Source organism: Fukomys damarensis, unplaced genomic scaffold (assembly GCF_012274545.1).
Source record: "Fukomys damarensis isolate Sample0158 unplaced genomic scaffold, DMR_v1.0_HiC HiC_scaffold_5, whole genome shotgun sequence".
Taxonomy (NCBI): Eukaryota; Metazoa; Chordata; class Mammalia; order Rodentia; family Bathyergidae; genus Fukomys; species Fukomys damarensis.
In genome coordinates this window covers 65177418-65200434 of record NW_022900917.1, presented here as the reverse complement: position 1 = coordinate 65200434, position 23017 = coordinate 65177418, and the positions used below count along the sequence as shown (strand labels likewise).

General features: G+C 39.5%; 1 protein-coding gene across 6 annotated transcripts in view; it reads left to right on the top strand.

Annotated features, from left to right (window-relative positions):
* Erc1 (ELKS/RAB6-interacting/CAST family member 1) overlaps positions 1-22985 on the top strand; it is a 445074-nt gene extending 422089 nt beyond the window's left edge. For all 6 annotated transcript variants that reach the window (XM_010630417.2, XM_019208387.2, XM_019208386.2 and 3 more), the window contains one exon: positions 19999-22985. In XM_010630417.2, coding sequence (XP_010628719.1) covers positions 19999-20136 — 138 coding nt within the window. In that variant the 3' untranslated portion in view covers positions 20137-22985. The remainder of the gene's footprint in view (positions 1-19998) is intronic.
* Positions 22986-23017: the final 32 nt, after the last annotated feature.

Below are 23017 nucleotides of genomic sequence, written 5' to 3'. Positions count from 1 at the left end.
AGAACCTTCTAGTAGGTATGGTGATGCCTGCTTATACTATCAGTTACTCAGGAGGCTGAGGAAGGAGGATCACTTGAGCCTAGGAATTTGGATCCAGCCTGAGCAATATAGTGAGACCCCACCCATGTAATTAATAAATAAATAAAGGTTCCAATCATTTCCTTCCTTGTCTTAAAGAAAGGGAGTTCTGTTTCACCATGCCTTGTCTATCAAGTCTTTCAATTCTTGACTAGGGAAGCTCTTGATCCTTGTTACTCTGGCTACCCCAGACTCACCAGGACTAATAACATTGGACATAAAAACATTTATTCTGAATTCAAGTTTCATGTGCCTTCAACTATACAGCAAGGAATGTTAATAGCCTTTGTAAATTTAGTTTTTATTCAGTTGACCTTCGTTGCACTGGGCTCTTTATTTATTTTTGGTTTTGTTTATTTTCATCCATTAAGTTTATTGGTACATTTTAGGTATACAATACAGTTGCATTCATAATTGGGATCTTGTACTTTTACATGATGTATCTTGATTTCTTATTTTTTCCCCATACCTCTGCCCTCCCTTCACCCCCTTCACTCCTCCCTATTTATAAAAACTTGGTGTCCATTTTTCCTTTTCTCATATTTTTTCTTTCCCTTCTTTCCTTTCCCCTACCCCTCCCACTTCCCTGCTCTTTGGATCTTTTCTTCCTGTTTCACATTATCAATTACATATTTCAATCTTTATACTTTTAATTTTTCACACCAGAGGAACTATTTGGTATTTGCACATGTGTGTACTATTTATTTCACTTAAGAGTATGGCCTCAATGTGCATCCACTTAGCTTTAAATGTCTCTAGTTTCTTGTTATTTATGGCTGAGTAGTACTCCATTTTATGAAACACACACACACACACACACACACACACACATACATATCTTTATCCAGTCTCTAGTTGATGGGCAATTGGGCTGCTTCCAACTTTTAGCTATTACAAACTGTGCCACTGTAAACATGGGTGTGTGTATATTACTGTGGTAGGATTCTTTTAATTCTTTTGGAAAGATACCCAGCAGAAAAATAAATGGGTCAAATGGGACTTTTAATCCTAGTTCTTTGAGGTATCTCCATATTGATTTCCACAGAGGTTGCACCAGTCTGCACTCCCACCAACAGTGAAGAAAAGTTCCTCTCTCTCCACAACCCCACCAACATTTATTATAGATTGATTTCTTGATAGCAGCCATTCTGTCTGGGGTGAGGTGGAATCTCAGTGTTGTTTTCATCTGCGTCTCTTGAATGACCAGTGATGTTGAACGTTTTTTTATATGTTTATTTGCTGCTTTTACTTCTTTGTCTGAAAAATGTCCATTTCAGGTGGCCATTTTTTAATTGGGTTTTTATATTTCAGGGATTTGATTTTTTTTAAAGTTCTTTATATATTCTAGATAGTAGTCCTTTGTCTGAGGAACAGCTGATAAAAATATTTTCTCACATTGTAGGTTGTCTCTTAGCTCTTTTGGTGGTTTCTCTTGCCAGGCAGAAGCTTTTTAATAAGATGAGTTCCCAGTTGATTCTTTGTGCTAGTTCCCGTGATACTGAGGATTTGTTCATAAAGTTTTTACCTATGCCAATATCTTCAAAAATTCTACCTAACTTATCTTTCAACAAGTTTAGTGTTTCTGTTTTAATATTTAGATCTTTAATCCACTTTGTTTTTAGTTTAATACATGGTGAAAAGTAGGGGTCTAGTTTTAATCTTTAGCAGGTTGAAATCCAGTTTTTCCAGTACCGTTTACTAATTAAAGAGGCTATCTTTCCTCCAGTGAGGATGGTTGACTCCTTTGTCAAAGATGACGTAGCTGGGTATGTCTGAAGTTATTTCTGCATCTTCTAATCTATTCCACTGATCCTCAGGTCTGTTTCTTTGCCAGTACCATGCTATTTTTATCACAGTGACTTTGTAGTAGTTTCAAGTTAGGGAATTAGGGTACCTCTGACATGTCTCTGTTGCCTAGAATTGCTTTTGCTATTCTAGGTCTCCTCTGGCTCCAAATGAATTTTTGGATTGCTTTCTCTAGTTTGGTGGAATATACTGTTGGGATTTCAATTGGGGTTGCATTGAATCTGTATAGCAGTTTTGGAAGCACAGCCATTTTCACTATATTGTTTCTTCCTAGCCAGAAACGGGATGTCTTTCCATTTTCTTACATTCTCTTTGATCTCTTTTTTCACTGCAGTTTTCAGTATAGAGGTCTTTTGCTTCCTTTGTTAGATTGATTCCTTTTCTTTCTTTCTTTCTTTCTTTTTGTTGCTATTGTGAAAGGAATTGTTTCCCCGATTTCTCTCTCAGTGAGTCTGTTATTTGTGTACAAGAAGGCTATTGATTTTTGAGTGTTGATCTTGTATTGTCAATTAAGTCTAGAAGTCTTTTGGCAGAGTTTTTTGGGTCTTCTATGTAGAATATCATACCATCAGCAAATAATGATAGTTTAACTTCTTCATTTCCTATCTTTATTGCTTTTATTTCTCTCTCTTGTCTAATTGCTGTGGCTAATGTTTCCAGAACTATATTGAACAAGAGTGGTAATAGTGGACATCCTTGTCTTGTTCCTGATTTCAGCTTTAAGGTGTTCAGCTTTTGGCCATTTAGTATGATGTTGGCTGTTGGTTTTTCATAGGCAGCTTTTATCATGTTGAGATAAAGACCATCTATTCCAGTTTTCTGTAGCTTTTTTTTTAAATCATGAATGACTGTTGGATTTTGTCAAATGCTTTTTCTGCATCTATCAAGATGATCATATGGTTTTTGTCCTTGGCTCTGTTAATATAGTGCATTACATTTATTGATTTACATATGTTGAATCATCCTTGCATCCCTGGGATAAATCCACCTTGGCCAGGATGTATGATCTTCTTGATGACCCTCTGTATTCTATTTGCCAGTATCTTTTTGAGGATTTTTGCATCTGTATTCATTAAGGAGATTGCCCTGTAGTTCTCTTTTTTGGTTGGGTCTTTCTCTGCTTTTGGAATCAAAGTAACACTTACTTCCAGGAATGAATTTGGAAGTATTGCCTCCCTTTTGATTTTATTGAAGAATTAAGTAGTAATGTGGCAATAGTTCTTTTCTAAATGTCTTGTAGAACTCAGCAGTGACGTCATTTGGACCTGGGCCTTTCTTTGTTGGTAAATTTTTAATTACGTTTTCAATTTCACTGATTCTAATTGGAGTGTTTAGAATATATATATCTTCTTTGTTCAACTTTGGTAATTCATATGTATCTAGGAATCTGTTTCTTCTATTTCTCCATTTTATTACAGTACAGGTTCTCAAAGTAGATATGATGATCCTCTGGATTTCTACTGGATCTGTTGTGATGTTACCTTTTTCATTCCTAATTGTGTGGATTTGATCCTTTTCTTTCCTTTTTTTGGTAAGGATGGCTAAGGGTTTATCAATTTTATTTATTCTTTTAAAAAAACCAACTCTTTGATTCATGGATTTTTTTTTTGTATCATTCTCTTAGTCTCCATTGCATTGATTTTTGCTGTGATCTTTATAATTTCTTCCCTTGTATGAGCTTTGGGTTTGTCTTGCTCTTCTTTTTCTAGGAGCCTAAAGTTCAGTGTTAGGTGGTTTATTTGAGCTCGCTCTGTTTTCCTAGTATGGACATTCACTGTCATGAATTTCCCTTATAGAACTGCTTTCATTTTGTCCTGTATGTTGTACTGGCTTAATCATTTAATTGTAGAACTATCTAATTTCTTCTTTAATTTCCTCTGTGATCCATTGGTTGTTCAGGAGAGTGTTAATCAGTTTCCATGTGTATGTGGAGTTCTTGCAGTTGCTTATGCTATTGATCTCCCGTTTAATTGCACTATGGTCTGATAATATACAGGGGATAAATTCAGTTTCTTTGCATTTACTTAAACATGTTCTGTGAGCTGGCACATGGTCTATTTTGGAGAATGACTCATGCACTAGGCTCTTTAGAGTTCTAAAACACAATATGGAATATTTTGTAAGTGGCAAAGCTCTATATTTAGTGAGCTCTTAATGGTTTTCTAGTAGCTCAGTCTACATTGTTTTTCCTTTGTGTTCAATGTCTCCCCATAGGAGAAGAAGGTTAGCACTCCTGAATCTCCAGAGCTCCTACAGGGGCAACTTCTACCATCTTGAAATTTCAGTGGGTCTTCACATTGACCAAATCCCTCCACATTAAACACAGGTCTCTTGTCTCCAAGGTCATCTCCTAGAGATAAGGTTCCCCCAAATAAGCAGAGAAGAAAATGAATCTTGGTAAATGCTGGATAGACCTATATGGCTACTGCAATCCTAAAGCCAGTAGGCCTTTCAAACTAGCAATGACAGTTTTCTAGTCCAGTTCTAGCAGAATATTTGAAATAAATTTCCCTTAGTTTTCTTCCAGACTTTTAAATTCTTCACAAAAGGTTTGGTGGTACCAATTCTATTGGGACAATCTAGAAATAGAAATAAATAACTACAGTTTGTACCAAGGCTACCTCCCCTAGCAAGCATATATGATAGATCTGAAACTCCTTTAGTAACAGTGGCTACATGCAATGGCGATTCTCTAGGAAAACCTATGCACATTTTAGAACAGAAAAATTGTGGGATCATAACCCCTCTGTCAGTAGGGCCTTACTTCCCAGGGGTCCTCAAAGGAGACCCCTGAAATATAAGCAGTCTCCCATTGACATACAGGAAACTGTTGCTGCCGTTGTCCATTTGACTCTTGTGCCCCTTAAATCATACCCCTGCTTTTTCCAGAGTCAGGAAAAATACTATTGTTTTAGTCACTTTCTTGTTGCTAGGACAAAATACTCAATGCCCACGACTTAAAGGAGAAGAAGAGCTTTATTTGGGTTCATGGTTTGTAGAGGTTCTAGTCCATAATCTGCAGAGCAGAAACAACATGATGGAAGGGCCTTGGCAGAGAAAAGCTGCTCACATCATGACATCCAAGAAACAGAGAAGGGAAGTGCCAGGGAGGAAGATACACCCTTTGAAGTCATGCCCACAGTGATCTACCTCTTCTGACCATGCCCACCTCCTAACAACATGAGGCTTTGGGAAGGCATGTTAAACCTAAACCCTAACAGCTACCATAGCCTCCCTTCCTATAATAGCTGCTGATGCACAGAATCCCAGCTACTTGCAATACCCAGGGCTCCATGGGAGACAATCTAGCTATTGTTGCTATTCCTGAGTCTCTTAAGAGAATTCCATACAACCCATATAAGAACATTCTGCTGCTGGGGCCACTGCCATAGAAGTGAGGTTTTCCTCTATAATCACCTTCCAGTGCTAAGGAAAGATGGGTTTAGACTACGTTTACTTGCCTCTGGAACAAGTGAGAAAATATTCCTGATGTCTCAGGTTAGAACTTGGTATTTTAAATGTTACAATGGTGCTTAGATTCCATAGCATTGTAACCAGTAACTATTTGTTTGGTTGGGCTGCTATTAAAAAATATAATAGACTGAGTGGCTTTAACAATGAAATTTTATGTTCTCACTGTTCTGGAGGCCAGAGGTCCAAGATCAAGGTGCCAGAGGGCTGATTGCTTCTGAGCAAACTGCCTGGCTTTCTAATGACTGCCTTCTCATCATGTCCTCCCACAGTATAACCTCTGTACCTATGCATCCATGGTGCCTATATGTGTCCAAAGTTTCTCTCCTTTTAAGGACTCAAGCCAGGTTGGACTAGGGCCTACCATAGAGGCCTCACTTTATCATAATCATCTTTTAAAGTCACATACTGAAACTCTGGGTATTAATTAAGGCTTCAGTTTACAAATCTTGGGAAGACACGGTTCAGCCCCTAATGAACATTATGGGTAAAACAGGCTCATCGGGATTACTTCAGAATCTAACTACAACTTAGGTCATTACTTCAGGGTTTCAAACAAGTGGCTTTCAAACAAGCTCTGGAAACTGCATTCCAAATACAGTAAATATGAGGCTGTGTCTGCTCAAAGGTAGGTAGTACTGTAGAATCCATTTTATTTATGAATTACACAATACTCCCTTGGGGGAAATGCAGAGCCGCCTGCTTACTTCCATCCGGCAAGCTCTGTGAAAAGCACTTAGTAACTGAACCTTTCTGAAAGAGCTGTCATACACATAAAGCTATAAAATATGGAACAAATATTTGTTTAATGAATGAAATCGGGAATTTTCTGGAAATAAGATTATCTTCACTGTATACATGTTTTTTTACTGCCTTGACTGCCTCTTTTGACACAAATGACCACCTAGGCACAAAAACTGTTTAACCTAGCATGTGCTTGCTGGGTGAATGAGAACCTTTACTTTCAACACTAAAGATAATAGACTTGCGGGCCGGTGATTTAGCTCAGCGGTTTGGTGGCCTGCCTTGCAAGTACAAGAACCCGAGTTCAATCCCCGGTACCAAAAATAAATAAATAAATAAAACCCAAAAAAGATAATAGACTTGCTGGAAATTGCAATGATGTTTAGTATCCCTGAATATCAGGTTTTGATTAATGGGATTTTTCATGAGGTTCTTATTAGAGGTAGATAGTGGTTTTAATATTATCCAACTGAAAGAATCTTACTCTTGTCTAATGGAAACCCTAAACTAAACTAACATTTTATTGCTGCCTTAATGAAGAAAAGCATGATGTGGTAGCAGTTTCAAGCAAGTTTGGATCTTTGATAAGGCTCTAATCTGACCATTTCTCCCACCTACATGCCTGAAATTTCACTGGTTCGTTTTATTCCTTTGAATTAGGTATCTCTACAAGATACTACCTTTTTAAATGAAAATATTCTAGGGAGGGTAGCACATTATATCCTCTCAGTATTCCTAGAGTACTCAGAATAATAAGGACAGTGAATGACTGGGAAGAGGTCTAAAATAGTGCTGGATTAATCTCTTCATTGTAGCCCAGGTTTCAGTTATTCTTAGGAATTTTAGTCTTCTCATATCTAGAGTATATGGGAAATCATTCAACCTCTTGCTGAAATCTGAATCAGTAGATATTTCTTCCTAAAAGTAAGTACACCACAGATGGATGTCAAGATGCAGCTAGCAGGAAGATAGGAAATTTATGGGAAAGACAAAGTTCTGAATTTTCTCTCACTCCAGATGATGAGACATAGAGTAGGTATAATGGGAAACCTTCATGGAAGCTGCAAGTTTCTTCCAACTAGAAATAGTCTGCCAGCTCTCAGTTGGGGATCGCTGTTCAACTCTTATTTCATAAAGCAAACCAGTGATGAGCTGTATTTAGTCATACATTATTAAATATGGAAAGAATTTAAACATCACCGAATCTCTCTTTTTTTATACAAGAGGAAGCTGAGGCCAGAGAAGTGAATGATTTGTCTGAGATGATAAAGCTAAATGAGAGAATGAAGAGTAGACATTGGCTTTCATTCCAGACCTTTGCCCACCACTTTCTCTTGCACCCCTAGGAAGGAAATCCTCTCCACCTGTCAGATAATGCTCCATTAGACACTGTGTTCTCCTTCAGTAAAGTGAAATCTTTATAGAATGCTGCTGGGGCACTTGCTCACCAGCTCAGACAGAGCAGCAGTTAGGTGCACGTCTGAGCAAGGTACCGTGTGCCAACTAAGTCCTGAGGGTTCTTCATGGAGAAATGTGACCACAGGGCAGTAACTTTGCCAGCACCTCAGGTGTTCCCCATATGGTCATGAGAACTCCAGTATTGAGTACTATCTAGTGTACCTCAGCCCATAGACATCCATCCTGTTGGGAATAATTGGACAGATCCACGTGCTAGAGTAAATTGGGCTATCCTTTGTTTCATTTGACCACCTCAGGTCAACTGAGGCAGAGGCAGCTTCAGTACTCCCCAGTCCCTCCTTACTTTTTTCAACCTCATCTCCTCCCTTCCTTCCTCTGAGGATTGAGCCCACCTGCCTCTGAAGCTGCCTCCTTGGGAAGGAAAGCTAAGAGAAAAGGCCCAGTGATTCCCTCCTCCTGGCAAAGACTTACTTTGGAATAGGCTTTGCCTTCTCATGTTTGGCCATCCTTTCCAGTGGAACAAAACCACATGGCACCATTTGAGGCCTGAAATGGCTTTGCCATACTTTCTGGTAGAGCAGTGCTCACAAGTGGTGAGCTTTAGGCATTTGTTGAGTCAGATGTGAAATATCCCTGGTGTCTCCCCCATCGCCACCACCAAAGTAAGCACTGGCCACAGGAGTCTCTGAGCTTTAGGGGTTTCTGGGAATGTTTTTCTTACAACTTCAACCTTCCCTAAGAGCTTTCCTATCATACCCCATACTTCCTTCCCTTGAGCAACCCAGAATCAGTAACATACAACTCCATACTCACCCCTTTCCACCATCCTTCTCTGTGCTGGTCAAATCAGACACATCTTGCTATATCATTACATTGTACTTGCCTCTCACCACTGTATAAGGTCATCCTTGTGGTGTTATTCATACCCATAGCAGCCCACTTAACCCAAGAGCTCTGATCGATGATGGATCCCTCTCATGCTCCTTCTGAGTTACTGGGACAGGAGTGAGTATCCCACTAAAGGAACATTTTGTCATCTCACCAGGGAGTCAGACACTAGTCGGAGAATATCATTTGTACTTAAAATAGTAGGAAAATCCGGCAAGATCCATATCTCTGCAGAAGCTTTTCTAAGAAGTCTTTCTCTGTTGCAGTGGCCCTACAGTTAGTTACCACATGCTGAAAACTAGAGAGCAGTCCTAAACATAGAGGGTACATTGAACACGTGCCACCATAGCTGGAGAACTTCTTTCTGTCTTCCTGCTTGGCTATGTACAGACTAGGTTTTGTGCTCACTTAGCATTTAAATCTTAGCTGCAAAAAGCCTTGTTCTTTTTGGGGGGGGCAGTACCGGGGGTTGAATTCGGGTCCTTGCACTTGCAAGGCAGGCCACCAAACCACTGAGCTAAATCCCTGGCCCAAGCCTTGTTCTTAATACCCTGACAGTTTCAGCATTAGATTTGGTATTCATTATTTGGGTTTGGGGGCTTTATTTTGTCTTGATTTGGTTTTTTATCCTTTTCATTTTGACACTTTTCCTTTTTGAGAGCCAAGCAAAATACATAGGCCTGGCCAGCTAACCTGGCTGAAGTCCGTGCTTCCCAGAACTCTGCTGCCACTCTGATGGATCCTTTTGGCAAGGAAAGGAATTTTTCTACATTTTGATAATGACAGGCTTTTAATTTAAATGTCTCAGTTCACTTCAGTTAACAGATTTGTGGGAGATAATATGAAATATTACCAAATTAACTTAGACAATGTATCAGAATTCTGCCTAGCTGGGAAATCTTTGTTTAGAACACACCACTCTTTCTCAAGCAAGTCTTTGGCCAGGAAATGTCTTCTAAGCACCATCTTATGCTTCCTTTGCCTCAGGACTGTACTTTTCCTATATATTCTGCCAGAAGGGTACCTGGCTTATTTGCATACAATGCTGCATCAATTACCTCCGTGTCTTTTGGTATTCCAGGGACATTCCAACCTAGGGGATGACTCCCTGTTCTCTTGGCTCTTGAATTTAGTAAGGGGAAAATCAGACCAATGTAAAATTCCTCTTGAGTTTTGTAAAGTTTTTTCCTATTTTATAGCCTTATTTTCTCACTGTACTCCTTCTGTCTATCCCTTCTCCCCACTCAGAGAAGGTATAATACTTTGAAAAAGGAGGATAATCTAGGAAGTTAATATAGGCACAGTATCACTTAGAAAAAACTCAGATTGTCTTTGCTGGGGACAAATGCTTTAGAGAGAAAAGCAGCCAGCAATTTAGAAGTATCTAGATATGACAGGATTAGAAATTAAGACATTAGGGCTGGGGATTTAGCTTAGCTATTCGGTGGCCTGCCTCGCAAGCGCAAGAACCAGAGTTCGATTCCCGGTACCAAAAAAAAAAAATTAAGACATTAGTGGCCAGGCATGGTGGTGCATAAAAAAACCAACAACAACAAAAAGGAAATTAAGACATCAGTGTGTTTTCAACATCTGCACAACAAAAGAGAGTCATCAGAAAGCCAAAGTATGCCTGCCTTACTAGCACAAGGTCTGGAATTTGATCCCCAGTATCCCCCCAAAAAGAAAAGGTTTATACTAGCTTATACTAGCTTATGTACACATAACTGTTTGAAACTGGATCATTGCATGGCCCCAGCTTCTGCTATAATAAAGTTAAGAGTAATAGGTATCAATAGTCGGTATTTAGGTTCTATAGACTGCCGCTGGCCCTGTTCATTTGGCCACTTTTACCTGGGTTCTTTGGCTTCCATTGTTGACTTTCACAAAATAATTACTGATTCTAACCTTCCAATGAAAGAAAAGCAACAGTAGATATGACAACTTTAAGAGGTTTGGTAGCTAGCAAAGCCAGATTCCTTGTAAAACTTTCCACTGAGGAAGGAAAGTCATCTTCTCTGCAGAGAGGTTGTGCCTTTCGTTGGTGTTGGTGGATAATACATATGAGGTTTGTGTTAACCTCAAGGCAGATACTTGAGGTCCATCTACTGGCCATTGTGCCTCTTTAGATCTAAGTTGTCTTACTTAGAGGATTAGAGAAGCTCTTAGTTCACTTCCAAGCTTAGTTTACTTCAAATTTAAGAACTGGCTTGCTTTGAGTCTAACACTTATAAGCCTGATACTACAGTTGTACATTATTTGTCTGGGCTTGAAGGAAGTGGAAAAAAAAATGATGAGCTTTGTATTTATACAGACTGACTAGAAATTGTAATGGCTTTTTCTTTTTTCTTTTTTTTTCTTTTTTCTTTTTTTTTCTTTTTTCTTTTTTTTTTTTTTTAACCAGGGATTGAACTCAGTACCTTGAGCTTACAAGGCAGGAGCAGCACCACTGAGCTACATCCCAGCCCAATGGCTTTCTTTTCAGGGATAGGGTGCTACTAGTATCAGATGCAGAGTTTTCAGTGCCATGGCTAGAAAGCAGAGAAACTCATTTGGTGGGTTTTGTTTTTGGGGGTTTTGGGGGAGTGTATTTTGTATTATTTTGCTTTGCTTTGTTTTTGGATTTTTTTTTTTTTCTTTGTGGTGTTGAAGACTGAACCCAGAGCCTCGTGCATGCTAAGCAAGCACTCTACCACTTAGACATATTGCCAGTCCTTAATTTGTTCTTATTTTGTTTATAACATTGAAAAATAATGATGAGGGAGGGCAGGGACAAGAGGAAAAAATGAGATCCAAGACCTGTCATGTAAAGGTACAAGATCCCAATAATGAATGTAACTGTACGGTATACCTAAAATGTACCAATAAACAAAAAAGAAAAGTAATGATGAAGGGCTGGGGATTTAGCTCAGTGGTTCCACTGCCTGCCTTACAAATGCAAGGTCCAGAGTTCAATCCCCGGTACCAAAAAAAAAAAAACTAATAATGAAAATATATGATAATCTAACTTTGAAAAAATCTAACTACCTTAAGTTATATGGCTAGCATTTAATTCAGTTGTGCCAAGCATAACATGTTGTAGATAATACTAGAAAGTAATTATATAATCTTCATACTTTGATATGTAAAGTATTTGGTGCTTCTGCTGTTTGGGAAGGAACAAGGAACAATACAGATGTTCCTCTACATCGCTTATATTAGCATGTGAATCTCCAGGAGATGCTTTGGAGTGTCATACTGTTTGGCAGTAGAACTTGCTGTATGCACAGACACAAAAAGACTACATGATTAGTCATGGGAGAGCAATAACACCTTACATTTTTATTTTTATTTTTTAGATAGAGTCTCACTATGTAGTTCAGGCTGGCCTCAAATTCATGGTGATCCTCCTGTCTCAGCCTTCCAAGTGCTGGGATTATAGGCATGTGCCACCACATCCAGCATCTTACTTTTGACAACAGCCTTTCCTTCTAAAAAAAAAACAAATTCAGACATTGCAAAGCAGAGGAGTTCATCACAAGAGAGTGGGTGGGAGGAGGCTCCACAGCGACCTCACCATCATCACCATGTTTATGCAGCCTTATGCAGAATGACGTCGCTGTACCGTTGGCAGTAGGGGTGAGTGGAGACATTAAATTTTATGTTTTGTCCTATAGATATTGTGGCAAATTTGTACAAGGCCCCAGCACTGCAAAACAAACAAACAAACAAACAAAACGGACATTATGGAAAACTATTTTTCAGTGTTACTCCAGTTTAAAAATTCAAACTAGGGAGTTATTTCATGTCTCCATATATTCTAAACAGCCTGCTGATGGAGGCTATGGGTTGTAGACCAAATGGCCAGAAGGAAGAACCATTTCTCATGTCAGTGTTATAGCTCAGACCTCAGGGCTTATCCATCCTGGATAAGCTATAAACACCTGAATTCAGATTCTTGTCTGCTTAAACCAAAGTGGGCATTTCTTTGAAATGTCATGCCCTCTACCACACCATCTGTAGAAGAGACGTAGTCAAAGTCCCTTCCCACTACAGTAGAATTTATGCAGCGAACTGTCTTTTAACTATCCTTTTTCATACAGTGAAATCATCAGTGCATCCACTCTTTTACCTCATCCTTTGTGGCTGTACATAGCAAGTTGTTTACCTTGAAATGAGGCCAAGTCTAGGAATACTTAGCAACTTTATTTTAAGTATTTCTTATTCCCTTAGTTTCTGGTATCTGTCTGTAATGTCTTTATTTAGCTGTGGAGAGATGTGGTACCTACTTTAAAATCATGACATGTGCCAAGCAATAGATATTCTAAAATAATTTCCCTAAGTTAACCAGCTCATCGTTTAGCCATGCTTCTATTCCTCCATCAAGCCCAGTTATGTTCCTTACTGTACTAGCAGCTCTGTCTCTGTCACCCTAACACTGAAGGAAGGAAGGAGCTTGGTGGTTTAGCCTACAAGTGGCCCTTCCACATAATGCCTTTGCATGGTGTGAGGCTATAAATTCATATCTCTAAACCTGTTTTCCTTCTGAGGTTCCTCTTTCTGTCTCTGTATTAAGCCATGACAGAAGTGGTGATTGACATTCTTTCTTCCCCTCTACTGCATTCTCTTCCAGTGTGTGTTGTTTTGAGCATTCTGATAGAATTGCTGTTGGATTTGTTATTCTTGGCTCAAGTCCTTCTCAGTGTTATTACTCTGAGCTCAAGAAGGACTGGAACAGCTACTAAGAACAGAATAAATTATAATAACATTCAATAGACAAAAGCAAGAGTGTTCTGCCAGAAGCCACCTTCACATCTTACACTTTTCCCATTTTCCATCTTTAGAGAACATTAAGCAGAGTGGGGAACTATACACTGTATAGTTTGTGCACCCTGCTCTCTACCAAAAGTCTGTATTCTCAAAGTTTTTTTTCATTTGGTGTTCAGTTGGTTGGTTGGTTGGTTGGTTTTGTGGTGATGAAGATCAAATGCAGAGCCTCACACATGGCATGTTGGGCAAATACATTGCCACCAAGTTTCATCCCCAAACCTTCAGACAGTTTAGATGTGGAAATGTTTCAAATGTGATCTCAAAAAGCTCTCAGAGGCTGTGGGTATCGCTTGATGGTAAAGTGCATACCTAGCATATACAAAGCCAAGTTTGGTCCCCAGAATCACAAAAACAAAATAAAACAAAAAGCTCTTTAAAAACTTATCCAGGCTCTCCCCCAGAATTAATATCTATTCCTTTATTTCACTCATTCATTGGTTATTTTTATATTGTCTGCAATATACAGGTATTTTACTAGGCAACATTCATATAAAAACAAGAATTTATTGAAGTTTATAAAGAGTTGGAGAATTGAACATGTAACTGAAGACAAAATGAATAATAGTACTCACTGCTGACTAGGGAAGGTTTCAGAAAGAAAAGCAGTGATGAAGGACGAGAAAGTTAAAGAAGAAAATTATGTAGGAAGATTGTCCACATTCTAGACTGAGAGAACCACAAGAAAAACAAAGATGAAGAGCTGGTGTATAACAAGAGATGAAGTTGAAACATACCAAAATGTGCAGACTGTATTTTGTAGGAAATTCTTTCAGATAGTGGAAGAGGAAGAGGGAGCCTACTTTTACACCATGTTGAAATGGTTATAAAGCTGTTGCAACCAAAGTTATAGGATTGTTAGAGCTTAAATTAGGGTTGTGACCAGGCCATCAGTAATCAAGAAACTAAATCAAAAGAAACATGACCTGCAAAGATATTAACAGGAAATTGACAAAAAAGTGGCCAATAAGTACATGGTTAAATGATTAAATTTTTGGTTTGACTACTAGTGAAAATAACTACAAAGAACTGCAAGTGAAAACATCTTTTTGATACTCAGAAGATCAGCGTGGTAGATGATTTGCTTGGCTTTATGTATGTATTTGTTTGTTTGACTGACTGATGCTCCAGTGTATTGAGAGACTAATGAAATGGCCGCCCTTATTTGTTATTTGTGAACTGAAAATTAGTACAACTTGTTTTAGAGTGATTTGGTCACGTGTCCAAAACTTTAAAGAGACATATAGCAGTTTGACCCAGGAATTTTAAGAAAATAGTCGTGGACTTACAAAGACTATGTATATACAGGAAAATTCAACACATGAATATTAATCGTACTAAAAATTTGAAAACAAATTAATTTCCCAAGGGGTATCTTTCCAAAAGAACTAAAAGAATCATATCACAGTGATATATGCGCACCCATGTTTATAGTGGCACAGTTTATAATAGCTAAAACTTGGAAATAGCCCATTGCCCATCAGTTGGAAACTGGACAAAGAAGTTGTGATTTTTCTATAAAATGGAATACTACTCAGCCATAAAGAATGAGAATTAGATTCATTCATAGGAAAATGGATGCATCTTGAGAATATACTCCTAAGTGAAATAAATAACTCACACATGTGTAAATACCAAATAGTTTCTCTGGTGTGAAAAACTGTAATAGTACATAAGATCCTAATGAGATAATTGACAATATGAAATAGGAAGAAAAGGGCTAAAGGTATAGGGAAAGTGGGAAGGGTAGGGGAAAAGTAATAAGGGAAAAGAAAAAAATATGAAAAAAATGGAAATAAAGTATTTGTAAATGGGGAGGGGAGAAGGAGGTGAAGGGAGGGCAGGGACAAGGGGAAAAAATGAGAACCAAGACCTGTCACGTAAAAGTACAAGATCCCAATAATGAATATAACTGTACTGTATACCTAAAATGTACGAATAAACTCGAGGAAAAAAATTATATTTTATAACAGCTGTTTATAGTAGTTAATAAATGAAAAGAACAGTTTATTAAATATACAGACAGGACTGGGGATGTAGCTCATTGGTAGAGTTCTTGCCTCACATGCACAAGGCCAGCATTTCATCTCCATCACTGCAAAACAAAACAAAACTAGTATTAACAGTATGATTTGATGGGTAAATAGAACATTCACAAGGAAATGTTTATCAAACTCTTGATAAAATGTGAGTCTAAAACTCTGCTTTTGGCCCTGTGAGGAAGCAGCTAATGAGTATGGTTGGGGAGTATGTGGCAAAGGAAAACGGTTCATGTCAACTTAGTTACTTTTCTCGTTGAGACACAGTCCCTACATCTTCAAGAAGCAAAGGTTTGTTTTGGCTCACAGATTATAGAGGTTTCAGTCCATAGTCAGCAATCTCCAAGGAAGAACAACAGTATGGCCCTGTATTCAGTCCCCCACATGAAAGAAAGAGAGAAAGAAGGAACAAAAAATTAGTTCCAGCTTCACAAGATAGGATGAGATTATTTCAAGCCAAAATATTTTAGCATATAATGGATCAAATGGCAGCAGCATCTCTCCCTATTCAGCCATGCCCACATTCAGTACCTGCTTTCATGTAAAATTCAGGCCCTGCAGAATCTCTGGAGAATAGAGGTGCCTGCCAAATGGAAAGCAACTCCAGCTAATGAGGAACACTTCCTTTCAGTAAATGTTCTAATCCTTCTGATTCCTTGACTTTTAAATGCCTTTTCCCAAGCAAACTATTTGTTACAACAGAGAAAAACCACAGCCTTATAGTCCCTCTGGGTTGCTTGTTTTCTTCTTAATCTTCAGTGCTAAGTCACTCTTCCCCCTTATGGTTTATATTCTCCTATATTCATGGGTAATAATCACATTCCCTTCCTTTAGTTTTCACTGAGTTGGAGTCTATATATTTAGTCCTTCTAATTCTGTCTCATAAACTGACCCTTTCAGCTTCTTAGTCATGCCTGCTATGTTTCTTTGTACTTATTCCAGTTGTTCTCCATGTTTCTGGTAATGAGGTGTCTGAAATGGAACACAGCGCCCTAGGCGTGGCTTGGCTGAAACCATGTAATGCAGGGAGGTCCTGCATGGGGCAGTAGTGCCCAAGCCCAGCCAGGCCAAGTCTTTTGTCACCCTCGAAGAGCTAGTATTACTCTGTCAAGATCCAGTAATTCCTATATTCCTGAACTTCTAGGAACAGCCAGATACATTTTCTCCTTACTGCCTTAGCTTATACTGTTTCTCCACTTCAAATCACCCTCTTTCTTGTCCTCTACTGTCAACTGCCAGATTCTTTAAGAAACACCTCCTCCCCCATTCTGTTCAAATTGAAGGCAGTAATGTTTTCTCTACTTGTGAGTGGTCATTTACTACACAGCCCACTTTTTTATAGGTTTTTTTAAAAATATATAATTCGTATGCCATATAATTTTCCCATTTGAAATATATAATTCAGTGACGTTTGGTATGTTCTCAGAGTTGTGCATCCATAACTATAATCAATTTTCAAACATTTTTATCACCCAAAAAGAAACTCATACCCACTGATAGTCACTCCCACCTACCCCATCGTATTCCGGGTCCTAGATAACCATTTGTCGTTGTCTCACTTTGGATTTGCCTAGTCTGGATATTACACAAAAATGGAATTATACAATATGATGTCTTTTTTTTTTAGTAGCTTCTTCCACTTAGCAGAATGTTTGTATGTAATGTGTATAATATAGCTAGACCTAATGTGTAGCATGTATCAGAACTTCATTCCTTTTTATGACCATTTAATAGTTTGAGTATATTTGTATCTGTCCCTTTTCAAAGTCTTAGGATATCAGAATTATATCTTAAAAAAACATGCAGCTGAGTTGAGCATGGTGGCACATACCTATAATCCCAGCACTCGGGAGGCTGAGGCAGGAGGTTCACCACAGGTTCGAGACCAGCCTGGGCTACATAGTGAGTTCAAGGCCAGCCTGCACTACAAAGCAAGACCTTATCTCAAAAAGGAAAAAAAAAATACATGCAGCTCTGAAGAGTATTTATAGTTTTAAAGTCACATTTTTCACTGCAAAACTGATGTTGTGGTATTACATATACAGAAAGACCCATATTCTGGTCTTAAAAATTGACGTGTACAATTAAATTTGGTTCATGACATCAAACTGCTCAACAGTCTATATTCCTACCTGCAGCTGTTTACTAGCACCCACTTTCTCAGACTCTTACCATACTGGTTGTTAGCGATCTCTGAAAGATTTACTACTATGACACACAGGAAACGCCTATGTTATTTAATTTGTATTTCTTTAACTATTAATGAAGTTGCATGTCTTTCATGGTTATGAGTTATTTGTATTTCTTTTATGTGGTTTTTATTCATATTTTCTGTTTTTCTATTAACTTACTGATTCTTTAGGCTTATAATACTACCCCTTCTTTTCCAAATTTTCTAATAGATGTGTAGCACTTTTTGCTTGGATTATTTTTGTTGTTGTTGTTGTTACCAGGGATCAAACTCAGGTCCTTTTGCTTACAAGGCAGGCAGCGGAACCACTGAGCTAAATCCCCGGCAAGTGTAGCACTTTTTAAATCAGCCAGAAAACTTGAAAAAGAAAAGGTTGCTAAACTAAAATGTTTAGTGACTTCATCATTATCTTAACAGAAGCCAAATTAGACTAGAAACTCTTTCATAAGAAATCAATAAATGACTTATAGAGAGTGTAGGCCACAGATACCTGGCCTCTGAATATAAACCAGAGCTGTCCATAATCTTCTAGGAAAGACTGAGATGGGAACCTGAAGCAACACATCCTCATCTTTTTTTTTTCCCTAGTTGGCTTTAGTTTCACTGAGGAGGCTCAAGAGCTATACCTTTCTACTGAGTTGTTTGGTTTGCAGCTATTTTGACAAGGTGCCTGTCCTCCCTCCTAGCTTTCCTATGTGACATATTTGTGTGACACAGCCAGATTCTAAGATGTATGTACCAGGAGTTAATGTGGCCTAAGTCTGGCTGGATCATTCAAGGCCCAGACTTACAGCACACCGAGTCTTGGTATGTCTCAAGGATTTAATAGGATATATTATATCATATAAAGTACAGTGTAATGCCTGACATGTTGAAAATGCTTGATAAATGTTGGATGTTATAGATAATAGTATTAAATAGGTAAGATTACCCAGAAAGATCAAAAGGCAAGGAGAACCTTTTTTTTTTTTTGGTTTTTTGAGACAGGGTCTCACTATGTAGTTGAGACTGACCTGGAACTCACTATGTAGCCCAGGCTGGTCTTCAACTCACAGTGATCCTCCTGCCTCAGCCTCCTGAGTGCTAGGATCACAGGCATGTGTCACCATGCCCGGCTTAAGGAGAACCATATTTTAATTCCACTGTCAGAATGTACGTGTTGTGAGCTAAGAATTAACTTCTTCAAAACAGCAGAGTAGGGGAATAGAACTAACCATCTCCTTTCTGTTCACTTTGCTTATTAAATCCCCAAACAAGTACATAAAAGTGTTACTTCAGCATTTACATGTCACTGGACTGTTACGAAACTCTTTCACTTCCTTTTTGTTGTAGTGTTAGATTGAGTTTGGGTTTTAACCAGATTGTATCTGAACTACTAGCTTCGTAGACATTCTGACTCTCTGCTGTCATTTCAGTTACATCCCTGTCATTCTCTACCCAGTCTCCTCATCTTAGGCTCCATCCATACTGAATGTTTCACACATCCCCAGGTCTGTGCCAAGTCCTTCCTGGCTCCACACATTTGCATTTGTCTCATCTGCTCAAAAGCCTCTTCTGCCTTTGATCTCCCAGACAGACTTCTTTTCAGTTCTCAAGATCCAGATCTGGGGTACTTTTAGTAGCGCGTTCTCAAACCCCTCCAGGATGAAACAGTCATTGTACATGTTTATACCTCTCCTGGGCCCTGACTGTGCTGGGTCATAATGTATCTATTCATATGCGTGTCTCTTCCTTTAACCTAAGGACCAGATCTATCCATTTTCAGTTCCTAGCACATAGTAAATAAATGATAGTGATAAATGTTGGCTAAATGAAGGAATGTCAGAGAGGGTGTTGCAAACAGCAGGAAATTAGAAGTATGCTTACTCTTAAATAAATGGACTGTCTTATATTTAAGACTTGGAAATTACGCCAAGTAATCTCTTGAGCTCACTGGCCTGAGATAAGGCCTAATATACAAAATAAAAGTGACATATAGCAAGTGGTCATAAGTTTCCCTTTTGTCATAAGTTTCCCTAAGGCAAGGAGCACTAATCAAGGTTAAGATCCTGTCTGAGGTGTTCTGTACCCTCCTTTCCCAGTCATGTTTGTGAGATTGTGGCACTGTGGAGAAAACATTGTACCCAAAGTGAGGGTAGGGTTGAGTCCCTGCTCTGTAAGTTACCAGCTTTGGGCCTTGGACTAGTCTCACACTTGTGGTTTGGTTTGATTTGACTTAGTTTTGAGACAAGGTCTCATTACGTAGTTCAGACTGATCTTAAACTCACTGTGCAGCACAGGCTGGCCTTAAACTCATGGCAATTCTCCTGCCTCAGCCTCCCAAGTGCTGAGATTATAGATGTCTGCCACCATGCCCAGCTCATACTCTCTCACTTCTTTAGGCCTCATTTTCACAAGAAGACATTTGATAGTTTTATACTTTGTTAACTTTGATGCAGGGAGACTTCACAAAGAAAATGCTTCTTGTTGTCATTTCTTTATTGATAAGCAGTAATTCTTAACTCAGTGCAAATAAGATTGTTGTATTTATCTGAAATCTACCTCTCCTTTCCCTTTCAGCTTCAGAGTGAGTTAGAAAAGTGCGAACGGGACAATGCAGACCTTCAGGAGTTTGCCAACGCCATTCTTCAACAGATAGCAGACCACTGCCCTGACATCCTGGAACAGGTGGTCAATGCCCTGGAAGAGTCATCCTGACCCTGCCTGACAAGGAGCGGCTAGCCCCCAGCCGAGAGAGTCCAGGAGCCAAGAGAGGAACCACAAGGAACAGGCATCGAGAAACGTCATGGTGCCAAACACACTACAAACCACATCCTGTCTTGCTCACTTGAAGAAGTACGGTTCCATCTGGTTCTTACTTCTGTCATCTTACTCTGCCTTTCTGCTTTGAATGTTATTTCTGCATGAATTTTCTTGCTGTCCAAGGCAGGCAAATGGCTATATCTCCATGAAGAACTGACCTCCTGTCATCAGAAGCGGGGCACTGTGGAAGCTGGTGGTTTGCCTTCAGGGGAACGTGAAGTAGAGAGCCCTACTGTCCTCTGACAGGACAGCCACATCTAGAATCTATCCAAAGTTCAGCACAGTGAGAGAATTCTCACAGTGGACCAGAGCGCTGAGTGTTCTAATATCACAATGGGTGCTTTTTTCCCAAAAGGGTAAAACAATTTCAAAAAGTGTAGAAAAAGAGGTGGGGAAAGAGATCAGAGACAAAGAGACAGTCAACTTCCTTTTTACTCTCATTTATGTTTGTTTTTCCTGGATAGTGGTTTATAGAGTTCGGGGCAGACACCTCCAAGTGTGCCTTCCCCCTAGCTCTGCCTGTTTCGTCTTCCTTGCTCTTTTCCTCAGTTAAAAGGAGGACGATGTGAATGGTCTTTCCCATTCCCTCTTAATACATTTTTTCTTGCCATGCCTGGTTGTTAGATCACATATCTCTGACTGAAAAAGAAGGGCTTGACGTGGAACTCTGTTGTCACTCACTGTGGCCTTACTCCTCCAGTAGACAGTGTTCCTTGGGGTCAGGCTGGTTTCTCCCTACATCTCCCAGAATGCCATCTGCCTCCCTATACCCACACCCAGACCCTGCAGCACAGTGGTTACTGAAGCATGCAGTCCATCACTCACCTTCATCACTTTGCCCTTGACCTGTGTTCTCAGAATCAAAGCCTCATTCACTGCCTGGAATCTTCTGGCACAAATGAGTTTGTCTTATCCCACACACATTCCGACCTGCATTCCTTCATTCAGAGAATATTTATGAAAATCCCTACTGAGTGTAAGTCAGTGTGTCACATACTCACCCTTGAAGATGTCTCCTTTCAGTGAGGTAAAGGTATGGTAGGTTCTTTGACACATACTTAGTTGAGTCAGAGCAGTAAAGCATACCTTCTCCCACCCCCATCTGAATAGAAGGTGGCTTTTCTAGAAAAATCTCTCAAGTCAGCATAAAGGAACTGATGGGTTTGGATTTTCATTACTTGTTGTAGTATCCCATTTGATGGTCCATGATTTGCTATTTGTTGTTGATTCCCTTAAAGAGTATTCTGTTTAGGGGACTCTGAATACCCACTTGTGGAGAGGTTTTGTTTTGTTTTTGTTTTTGTATTTTAATATGGAACTCATTAGAACTCAGCCAGCTCCATGCTGAAATCAGAAAGTTGTAAGTCCAGATGAAGGAATTAGAATTTTGGAGACATTTTTCCCAAGTGTAGATAGTGGCAATTATAAATAATCAGGCACCAAGAAATAGACCACATGACCCAAAGCTGGCCCTTTGACCACCTGTACCACCAAAAGCCCTCTAAACTCATTCATCTTCTGATAAGGGTTTCTGGAGTAAATGTTTTTGTCTTGTTTCTCCTCTCACCTTCCCCAGTTACCAAAAAAGTTCATGCTGCATGGAAAGATCTCATAGCCATCAGTCTAGGATCTCCCACTCGCTTGTCCCATTAACTTAACTAGTCACTTCTCCAACTCCCCTGCTTCCCTGCTGTAAAACAATCCCTGTCCATGTGAGAAGTTGTGGGGTGTTCCTTATTAAAGGCTTTAATGGGCTCTGTTCACAAACCTCAGCGAGATGCTCTCTACTGGATTGCTGACAGGGGGAATGCAGGGGTTACATGGTAAGTGGTGGTTGGTGGTAGTTACCTCAGTTCTGTTTGTTTGTTGATTGCCCATAAGTCTTGCAGAAAGTGCCCAGTATTTAAGAGCTGAATATTAGAATTTCACCTTACCCACCATAATGTGAGGAACTAAGGTATGATGATGGCCTGTACAGGGCTACAGTGGAATAGAGAAGGAGAAGAGGTTATGCCCAAGGCAGAGGCCTGGCCCTGGCCCTGGCTGATGTTCTGTAGCTGGTCTGGCAGGGTCACGTCAGGCTCCCTGGATCACCATCAGCTTCTATCACCAGATGCAGTGCCTGCCACTCTGGCTTCTTGGTGTGTGGCTCTCACTTTACCTTCTGCCTTCTCTTCATTCCAACCTCCCTGAGCACTTCCCCTTCAGAAAGACTGAAGCCCATACAGGTGCTTCTGGGGCAGACATCCTCTATGCAGCGCTGCAAGGAATCTTCATAATCTTTCTTGAGTGGCAATCTAGTAACTCAAATGATTCTGGGGACTGTTTCACTGAAGTCTGACAGTAAACATGGCCTACCTTTATATCATAGGGACAAAATTAATTCAGTTTCCAGCATTGAGAGCACCTCAGTGAGTTCAGATCATTCATTGAGCCAGCATTTATTAAGTACGCAACTCCCATCATATTGGGATTTGTCATCCCATGACCCTCGTGTAGTATCCATCGGAGAACTCACTGTGAGTCTCTTGTAATTTACCCCATACGCAGCCATTCTGTTGACAAATCTAGTTGCCCTTTAGTACCTAAAGGTCTGTACCCAAAATCAGGTCATTGTGAAGAGGACTGGAAGAAAAGTATGTGGAATCCACCTGCAGCACATGACTAAAGAAATGCTGTGCCAGGAGTGGTGGTGCAGGCCTATAATCTGAGCACTCGGGAGGCTGAGGCAGGAGGATTGCTGTGAGTTTGAGACCAGACTGGGCTATAGTGAGGT